This window comes from Ananas comosus, linkage group 23 (genome assembly GCF_001540865.1).
Source record: "Ananas comosus cultivar F153 linkage group 23, ASM154086v1, whole genome shotgun sequence".
In the NCBI taxonomy this organism is placed as follows: domain Eukaryota; kingdom Viridiplantae; phylum Streptophyta; class Magnoliopsida; order Poales; family Bromeliaceae; genus Ananas; species Ananas comosus.
Window position 1 is genome coordinate 7,140,036 of NC_033643.1, and position 11,126 is coordinate 7,151,161.

At 36.0% G+C, this 11,126-nt stretch overlaps 1 protein-coding gene across 1 annotated transcript; it reads right to left on the reverse strand.

The window, feature by feature from the left end:
• On the reverse strand, positions 279-9,778 carry LOC109727798. Its single transcript, XM_020257979.1, has 5 exons — positions 9,597-9,778; positions 3,460-5,499; positions 2,212-2,920; positions 1,212-1,536; positions 279-828 (listed from the first exon to the last, which is right to left on the reverse strand). The coding sequence occupies exons 2-5, from the start codon at positions 5,435-5,437 to the stop codon at positions 541-543; spliced, it is 3,300 nt and encodes a 1,099-aa protein (XP_020113568.1). The 5' UTR covers positions 5,438-5,499; positions 9,597-9,778; the 3' UTR covers positions 279-540.

Sequence of the window (11,126 nt, forward strand, 5' to 3'; positions counted from 1 at the left end):
GCAGTGTACATAGAATGCGGTTTAAACATCTCCTAGAACTCCCAGCAACCAATTATCAGTCCCGAGAGTAAGCAAAAGAGATATACTGAATGAACGAAATATACAGAACGAATATTCAGTAAGCAAAAGAGATATACTACGCTGAACGAAATATTCATATATCCAAATATGCCCGAGATTCATTGAAAGTTACCTGATTATAATACTAACTGATAATTTTCGTTGAAGCAAGACACCCATGGCCTCTGCCTAAAACCTGTAAATCTTAGATCTTCTGATGTTGCAATCATTTCCACTTTTTTCGGTTACCTACAGCAAATACACATAAACGGCAAAACTGCAGATAAATATAGGTTTATTTACCCTAATATCTTGATTCATTGCTTCTGATGAGAAAAGTGTTATTGCAATGATCAGAGTAGACAATAAATGACGTACTACTTAGCCAACAATTTTATGCTTTGCGGGCCGCAAAATCCTCTCAGAGAAACAATTGATACATAAAAAACCTGAGGTACACTAATTACATCTCTCAGGGTTTCATTCTTCACTCTCACCAAGAGTAAATCTCACGAACCTCCGAACCTTGATATTCTCTCCAAGCGCTGCGACTGTCTGCTTCACGAGATCCTTCACCAAAACCCCGTCATCCTTAATAAAAGGTTGCTCCAACAGTGCGAGCTCTCCCAGCCTCTTCGATATCCTCCCTTCCACTATCTTCTCTCTTATATTCTCAGGTTTCGATTGAATATCCTCTCTTTGCATCTCGATCTCTCTCTCCTTGTCCACGATATCCTTAGAGATATCCTCGATTGACACAAATTCAACCTGAAAACATTCACAGGTCAGGTATTAGGAAGAAATTCAACGAGTCAGAGTAGTTGAGTATTCAGGAGAACTTAAGTAAATCTGAGAAAAGTTCAAAAGAAAAAAAAAAAAAAACTTGGCTAGCTAAAAATAAGTATATAGCATCGAATATATACAAAAGGAACATTATTTGACACTTATTTTACCCCTGATCTTTCTACGATAGCAAAAAGTAAAATAGATAATAAACATTAATTCAACATGTACAATTCTTAAAAATCTTCAACCATTCCTGTCGATTTCTATCTTAGAGAATAGTCCGATGAATCCCTCGAACAACCTAAAAATGTGTATTATCGCGAATTTTTCAGAAAAAAAAATGGGAGAATTTTATGACTAATTACCTGAGGGCAAGCCACGACTTGCATTGCAAGGTCGTCAACCAATTCTTTGAATTTCTCATTCTGACCCACAAAGTCAGTCTCACAGTTGACTTCAATGAGGCAGCCAATGCGAGAGTCATGGATGTAAGCAGAGATGAGTCCCTCCGCGGCAAGTCGGGAGGATTTCTTGTCTGCGGAGGATAGTCCTTTCTTTCGGAGGTATTCTTGGGCCTTTACGAGGTCGCCCCCTGTTTCAGTTAGGGCTTTCTTGCAGTCCATCATGCCGGCACCGGTTTCCTCCCTCAGTTGTTTCACTAAGGCTGCTGATACTGCCGTAGCAGGCGGCCTGCAAGTTGACAGTTTTAATGTATGTTAATTACTGCCAAGAAACTGTAGTCAAAATCTAAGCATATTTTTAGACTATATGTGATGCTTGATTACTTTGTACAAATGAAGAAAAGGAGGTATAAAGCCGAACAACTAAATGTAAGAACTAGAAATTGAAATATGTAAAAGACTTTTTGGCCTGGCTTCTGGAAAGGCTTCAATAACCAATAAAGAAAAAACTTCCGAACACCCAAGTGTTTTGCTAATAAGAAGACCAAGAGCCTTTACAGGGTAGAGAAGCCGAAGCAAAGCTCTTGGGTTCAGTAGCAGAATCACCAATTCGAAGTTCCTACTTCTGTTGCAGCAAGAATATGCCGAGGATATTTTGATGAAAAAGTTATTAGCGCCACTTACAAACAGTTCTTCTCAAATAGCAATTATGCAGAAGCTACAGCTAGAACAAATAGGGTGTAATATGAAGACAACTAAGTTCTCTTATGTGAGGCCTATTTCTGCTATTTTGTTCATCGGAGCCAGAAGAATTTGGCCACTGGATTCTGAGTGTTGAAAAACTCATGCACAATAAAAACCCCTTCAAATGTAGGTTTAGTACATGAAAGAGTATCTCACTTCTAACAACTGCATCAGATGCTAAGGCTAAGCTATCAAAGAGCGAGGAAAAAAAAAAAAGTACTTTGCTTCAGCAGAATTATCCTTTGGTACTGAAGGAGAAGCCTTTGCAGCAGTTTGTGCAGCCACTTCCGCAGCAAAGTCCTGGCTTTTCTTCTCCAAACCCTCCCCTAAATTGTACCTTACAAACCTCTTAACCTTTATGTTTTCCCCAATTGTGGCAATAGTTTGCTTCACCATATCCTTAACCACCACTTTATCATTCTTAATATATGGTTGCTCAAGTAATGCAAATTCTTCAAGCCTCTTCTTTATTCTTCCTTCAACGATTTTTGCCCTAATCTGCTCGGGTTTTGATAAAAGGTCCTCCTTCTGCATCTCTATTTCCTTCTCCTTGCTCACAATTTCCTCCGGGACATCCACAGTAGCCAAATAGCGCACTTGAGGACAAGCAGCTACCTGCATGGCGAGATCGTCGACCAACTGCTTAAAGATCTCACCACGGGAGACGAAATCGGTTTCACAGTTGACTTCGATAAGAATTCCAATTCGGCCGTCATGGACATAAGATCCAATCCGTCCCTCAGCAGTGACTCTGCTTGCCTTTTTGTCGGCACTTGCCAGCCCTTTTTTGCGGAGGTATTCTTGGGCTTTAACAATGTCACCATCAGTTTCTGCAAGAGCTTTCTTGCAATCCATCATACCCGCTCCAGTTTCTTCACGTAATTGTTTTACAAGAGCAGGGGAAATTGTCGTTGTATTTTTAGCTTCAACTGGGAGTAACAAAAGCATATGTAAATTACAGGATTTAATAGACACCGAGACTTCATTAACATTAACACATGTGAACTAACAGTGAAATGAGGAAGTTTGCATTATCATGCAGAATTATAAAGTAATATTATGAAAATAAGGGCTTCCGTTCGTAAAATTTGTGAAAAAATGTCGACAAGATTTGTAATTTCATAGATAACAAAGAAGTAACCATCTTGATCTACTATAATACGCAGTAAATAACAACATCTACTGCTATCAGTACAATAAGAACAGTGAGATTCATAAAAAGTATGATTAATTCAGATGTATTTAAACTTTAAATCAGTGAGCCTTAAAAGTTAATACATTTTATGTCAAATGTTCTGCATAAAGGAGACCAACATTATCAATATCAATATATCATAGCGCTAATTAGAAACAAATATGAGCGTCCAAATTAATTTATTGTGCAATATTAGAGTTAAGCTTAAGCTTGCGTAGTTTCCTACTGGAAAAATTTTCTTTCATCTAGCATAAAGCAACGACAGTTACCAACCTTTGATAGTGCTTCCTTGATCAGCAGCATCATTTTGCATTTCTGAGATTTCAGAAGTTTCCGATTTTTCATCTTTTACTTCATTCACAATCACCACAGGTTTTTCTGTTTCCTTACCATCTATTATATCATCATCTTCTTGGTTAGCAGCAGTATCCTCAGGTAACACATCTTTTGGCGACAAATTCTCACCACCTGTTTCTCCAGATGACTCAATATTGTTATCGGTATCGTTTCCCCCGTAAGAAGCTTTTTCTTCCATAGAATCTGAAAGTTCTTTACTTTCGTCAGCTCTTGAACTTGTAGAGCTCTCATCATCTTTAGCGGCAGTCTGAAATTTGAGATCAGCTTCAGTGACTTCCTCATCATCTTGTACTGAAGAAGATACTTCAGGCTCGATGGTTTTATCAACAGTTTCCGAAATCAAATCTTGACCAGTGCTCTCTGAGGTTTCATTTTCAGAAGATTCCTCTTTCTCTGAAACCAAAGAGTTAGAACTTGCAATTGCCGCCTCTACTACATTGGTTACAGTGCTAGGATCCTTCACTTCCTCTGGTAGGGATATTTCATCTGATACTGATTCTGAAGTGGACTCAATCGATGTTTTAGAGCTGTTCTCACCTTCTGCTGCTTCTTTAAGGACGGAATCAGAAATTTGTGGTGAAGAGTTCTCAATTTCTTCCTCTTTGCTAACCAAATCTGTGGATAATAAACCTGTCGCAGAAGTTTGGTCTTGGTCCAATTCATCATCCACTTCTTTCTCCTCAACTTCATCATCAGTTCCCATGTTGGTCACTAGGGTTTCCACATTTTCTTCGATATTTTCAGAAATTTCCGAAACATTCACCTTTTCATTGGTTTTCTGTGCTTCTTCTCGTTCATCTAAAAATGCAGAGATCTCCTTGTTCCTCCTAAAAGCCAACTCAAAGGGGTTAGTCGCCATGTGAACCACCCCTTGATTAAGTTTTCTATTTAACCCTTCAACATCTTCTTCTTGCTTCATCGTCAAAGTCACCTGCCCTCTAGCTATTCTTAATACTCTTACATTAACTTCCTGACCGACTTGCAAGGAAGAGTTCCCCAAAATTCCACCAAACCCCTCGGATTCCTCAGAAACCGGAAGAAACCCTTCCTCACCATCAGGAAGCGACACAAAAGCCCCCGACCTAGTTAAATTTTTCACCGCGCCACTCAAAGCTTGTCCTTTGACAAACTTAGAGCTCTTTTGAGCCTCCCCCTTTTTAGCATTGGGCCTCAAACTGTTTTTTCTTGCCGGTCTCGTCTTCTCACCAGCAGCGGGAGCTTCTTTTTTCTTATTGCCATCATCATTTTCACGCATCGTGAGGGAAATTCGCCCACTTTCCTTATTTGCTTCGACAATTCGCACTTTAACCTCTTGTCCCACAGAGAAAAGAGCAGAGACATCCTTGACATACCCGTCGCTCACTCTCGAGACATGAACAAGGCCGTCACTAAAGGCTCCAAAATCAACAAAAAGACCGAATGGCTGAATCGATCTTACTTTTCCAGTAAAATAAGCACCGGGTATTAATTCCTCATCTTTGACAGGTGGCATCTCACTCTTTCTAGCAGGCCTTGGACGTTTGCCTTTATTAGAAGTAACAGGAGGATTAGTTGGAGTCGGTTCACTTGCTTCACTGGAACTAGTTGCAGTTTCTGAGTTTGCATCAGAAGTTTCACTCGAAACAGAAGGATTTGGCTCCTCGACAGAAACGTCGGTCCCAACAGCAGTTATGATTTGGCTTCTCAGCAAATGCTTTGAGCTCCAGCTTCTGTTGTACATTGGGATCAAGTTTAATGATGATTGTGGAAATAGAAACCTTTGGGATGATGATCGTAGCCTTGGGTGCTTCGCAAAAACACTGCATTTTTTTAGTTGGCCTTCTTTCCTTGAGATGTAACTGCTTCGGTGAAGTAGACTGATATTGCCGACAGAACAATGAATTACAGGCATCATATTTGATGCAACCAGAAGTGCACCCGCAACTAGCAGTGGACAATGCAAACTCTCCTAGAAACCTGTGCACAAGGAAGTTTAGTGTGAAAATCGAGAATGAGAATATTCATATAATAAATGATGTGATAATCCTATACATTTTTTGACCATAAAGATTGAGATTGACATAATCACAATTTCCAATCCCTAAAGGTATGAAAATTGAAAAAGGTGCAAATCTGGACTCCTTGGGCCTTGCATATGAAATATCAATAAGACAAACAATTGGCGACAATGTGATCATACAAGAAAGAACTTTCTACCACTGCAAGTAAGATGTATAAAAGATTCTCATATTACATAAAACAACCTGACTAAACAAATTGATTAACCTTTTTGATGTTAACAACTGAATCAATTCTAGCAGCTTACCACTAGAATAGGTGATTATCCATGCAAACGCACAATGACATAACCAGACGATAAATTGGTCACTTGCTTAAATATTTAGGACAACATAACTTACAATGAAAGGGATATGGCAAGCAAAGGCAATCCAAATTAACTTAAAAGCTGTTCACCAAGTTCCTATAAACAAAATGGCCCACAACTGAAGGGAGATGGTAACCATAGGTAATCCAAATTAGCTCAAAAGCTATTCATCGAGGGCCTATAAACACAATGGCCTAGGTCAGGGTGATTCTTATCATCGAAGATTTTACTAAAACGTCAGCTCTTTTATACATGCATATACTCCTACGCTAAACTGCTAACTTGATTAAAATGCATCAATTTAGCATATAAGGCAAATTTCTTATTTGCAGCGATAAATTTATACTAGATCTTTAGCTCAATGGCACGGCATATTGGCATGTGATATATGGAGCTCCAGAATCTTCGTGCAAGTTTTCTATACCATATCTCACTATATTGAACTGCGTATTTAGGTCAGCATATCATATTACTCCGAGAAGTCAATGACAATCCTCAACTAATTAACACCCTGAAAAATCACTTAAACAACAAACTCACAAGATGTAGTCTAACTTGTTTCGAGTCTTACTAATAAAAGTTGATGTAGAAGTAGAGGGTCTCTCAAAATCTCTAATTTGATACTTCCTTTTGTAAGAAATTTTTGTAAAATAATTTAATATTTATATATGTATCTTTTGATATTTATGAGAGGCAAGAGAGTGTGATTCTTGGAATGAGTGCATGTTATTCATAAAGGACTTGTTGAAGAGGCTTTAGACCGTAGCCCTCATTACCATGGTCCAAGACTAGTCATCGACTGATAATATTGTGAATTGACTTAATTAACCGTTGTTGTGGTTACTCATGTGAAATGAAAGTTGCGCCCTTTCAATTGGATACGATCATAACCATCTTGTGGCGAATTTGAGTTGCAACGTTTCAGTTTTGAACAGTCACATGGAAAAAGTATCTGTTCACTTTCAGATCTAGTCTATAAATATTATGTCCAATGCACTGAAAACAGCAACAACAATATTGTATAAAAATACTCTTCAACGTCTCATTGCACCCATTCTTGACAACTTAATAATTTTCAGAGTGCTCTCGGTCTAACTTTGTGCGTGCAAATGCAATCAAAGATCGCGCTTCATTGTATCCTGAGAGGCTATTTGTTGACCCGGTGCACACCAATTCTCTCGAACATTGGGTACAAATTAAGCCTTAAGGAGAGTGACATTACTACACACGCCTTGAAGCTTTTTTCATCTTTCTACCTTTTTCTTCTCCATTTGCTACAACCCTTTTACGTCCAGTCCTCAATTGAAAACAATAAAGTGAAAAAAGTTGAAGATGAAAACTTCTAGAATTCCGAAAAGATTATGTCAATCAAATTGGTTTAGGTAATCAGTCAACCAGTCTGTGACCTGTTGGGATGCCTATTTGATACCAAATATGAGCATAGCCTGCTCATGACCAAACCCAAACACTTAAAAGATAAGGATCTATTTGTTCTAGTGAAAGTTGACACATAGAATTTAACTTTAACCAGAAAATGGATAACTTCTGCCTTTTGCTTAGTTAAAGTGGGTCAAAAGTACCAAATTGGACTTTCATTAATGGCCGAGTTGTTTCGATAATTGCTTTGGCTGGCGGGAAGCCAAAATCATTCAAGTTGAGCAGAAAGTACATCATAATAATGGTATGACTTCTTCCAAAGATTTAAATACTAATAAACAAGCACAACAATGAACACACACAACCTACATAAAAGAAATAAGAACAACTAAAATTTTAATTGTCCGAAAAAATTTCAATAATCTAAATAGAGTAAGGGCATGTTTGGTATTTCCGCACTCAGTCCAGCAAATTCACGGCTTCATAGAAATCGACATTGAGGGCGAACTCAAGTTCCCCCTCAGTAGACGAAGTAGGGGAGATCCTGAGCGGTTTTTTATGTGGGTCCCATATAGAAATACCCGATTTCCAAAATTCACACACCTAACCAAACAACAGAGGTTTTCACCTCCTCGATCTGGAGACTTAGCTCTCCCTCTTCATCATAAACAAACACGCCCTAAAATCTAATAATTTAACATAGCCTGATAGAATACTTGAAAATAACAATAATATAGACATAAAACAATCATAATATGATTGTCCATCAAGTAACAAAATTAAAATAGTAACAAATAGAAATAATAATTAATGGTTCTACATGTAAGAATATAATACAAAAGTACATAAATTCCATACACCCTGCATAATATAAAAAATAATTAAATGGAAAAATAAGTGACATGCAGCATAGTCCAAATATCTATATACAATATTGAAGTTAAAATTTCAAATGAACTGAAACCAACACTATCAAACATCATTAATCAACATAATACAATCACATAAAATAATGCTTGAATGATCTTATGTGGAGCACAATCAAATAATCTGAACAAATAATGAAAGCTCAATTATATTAATGATAAGCCCATATGAAATCATCAATGGAAGCTCTCTAACTTTAAGTTCAATGCTAACAAGTTTCGGGGAAACAAACATCTGCTAAAGAACTCAAATGGTAAGAAACTTTAGATCGAATCTACTTATATTTGTGTCAAAATAAGCAGCCCCCTAATAGATCCACTTGCAAAAATAACAGCCCTGAAACATCTTATTCTGCCAGACATTATCTAGATGAAGCCTGTACTGGAAAAATGGGCAATCTCATTTCTGAGTCAAGCATATTTAACTTGTCAACCCACGAATTCTCACAAGCCTTTTGACAAGTATAACTAGAGATATGCGAACCTTGTACAATCACATATTCTAGCGAATAACACTTCTCCATCATCCGAACACAACTCGATAGGACCAAATTAGCATTAGACACTGAAACATAGACTTCAGTGCAGAAAGTTAAGAACTTAAATAGGGGAAAAAAACTTTCTTTAACCCGTTTATTTTTTTCAACCAAGTTCCTCTAAACAGCACTCTCCACAAATGGGCAATATATGCATCAAGCGGGTCCCTTTATTCTAATCACCAAGACCCAACAATTTTTTTTAAAAAAATTGCAACTTTGGTAGCCTCTGTGGCATCAAACAAGAACCAGTCGCATAAAATTAGCCAGGAACACCACAATTTCGATGAAATTGCAGGAAACAATTAAGCACTTAATATAACAATTTTTAGTAGCTTGATTGCACCAAACAAAACGCAATAGCTCAAATGAGCTAGAAACACCGCAGTTCCATTAAAATTACATGAAATACCCAAAACCCAACATAAAAAAATTGCAACTTCGGTAACTTGATGGCACCTAAACAAGATCCAGTAGCTCAAATAAGGTAGAAACACCACAATTCCATCAAAATTAAATGAAAACCCAACATAAAAATTCACAACTTTGGAACCTTGGTGGCATCTAAACAAGACCCAGTAGCTCAGATAAGCTAGAAACACCACAATTGCATCAAAATTACAGGGAAAAAAAAAGAATCAAAATCCAACATAGAAATTGCAACATTGGTAACTTGGCGGCACCTAAACAATACCCAATAGCACACCTAACCTAGAAACACGACAATTACATCAAATTTTTAGGAAATAAGCAAAACCCATTAAAGAGCAGGACTCATTGGAGTATCAAACTAGTATAAAATTGGAAGAAGCAATTCAACAAACAAGTCACGGTGAACAAGCTCTTCACCTTCGCGGGGCGAGGAGGTAGGAAACAGTGACACCACCATCCACTTGGCTCCCTCTTCCTCTTCTTCTTCTAGTGGAGAGAGGAATGGTGGATAGGAGAGAGAGAGAGAGAGAGAGAGAGAGGCGAGGGCTTTATATCCTTATCCGAAGAGTGTTGGAGAGAGAGAGCGAAGGGGGGTGAGAGAAGATGAGTACTTTGAGAATGGTCGGAGGTTATAAAGCCGCGGGCCGGGGAATAATCGGAGTTTTCTTCCAAATAATCCTAATAAAAGATATTATAATTGGCTAAATAGCATTACTAAACAAATATTTAGCAAAATAATCCTCTTTCTGTTAAGTCAGTGTGGGAATAAATTTTTTTTAAAAAAACAGTGAAGCGTTCATAATTTCATATAAAGCGGTGAATCATTCACCACTTTCTTGAAAATTATTTGTTAGGATTTTAGGTTGTTAAGATTGTATGTGATTTTTTAAAATTTTCATATTATTTGTTAAAATTATATATGAAAAATAAAAAAAACTAAGATTATTAGGATTATATGAGAATTATTAGAATTTCTCATTGATTGTTAATATTGTATGAATAGAGTATTAGAATTTATTAGATTATTAAGATTATATGTGATTTGTTGAAATTTTTATATAATTTTTAGAATTATATGAAAAATAAAAAAATATATTTAACTAAATAGTGATAGAATAAAATTTTATCCAAAAAACGGTGAATTATTTACCGTTTTCATAACCAGTAAACAATTCCTATTTAACTTCTCATAAAAGTAATGAATTACTCGAATTACTCACTGTCTTTCTCTTTTGTTGTTTTTTTTTTATTTTTCATATAATTCTAAAAATTATATAAAAATTTTAACAAACCATATATAATCTTAATAATAAAAAATATCATAATAATCTATTCATACAATCCTAATAATCTAACAAAAATTCGAATAATCTACATATAATCCTAACCATCTCATTTTTTTAATTTTTTATATATAATTCTGACAACCATATACAAATNGAATTTATTAGATTATTAAGATTATATGTGATTTGTTGAAATTTTTATATAATTTTTAGAATTATATATGAGAAATAGAGAGAAACAGTAAAAGACAGTAAATCATTCACTATTTTTATAGAAAATTGAAAAGATGGTTAATCGTATACCGTCTTCATAAAAGCGGTAAATGTTTTATTATTTTTAAAAGAAAATTCTATTGTGCTCCTACATGCCACAAAAAAAAAAAAATAGTTTTTCCTTTTTTCATAAGATTATTTATTCAATTAGAAAATTTTATTAGGTACTGTATAATCAAGTCGGGCCAAAAAAAGGGTGCGAACCGGAATAATCAAATAATAAATAATAATCAAATTCTCAATAAAAAAAGATTTTAAGTAATAAAAGTAATTTAATTATACTAAAATATACTAATCTAACCTAATAGTATTGGACCAGACCCTTTATTTTTTTATGTTTTGTATAGAGAAACTTTAGTTTGAATCTGCCTCCCTTAACACATATTCA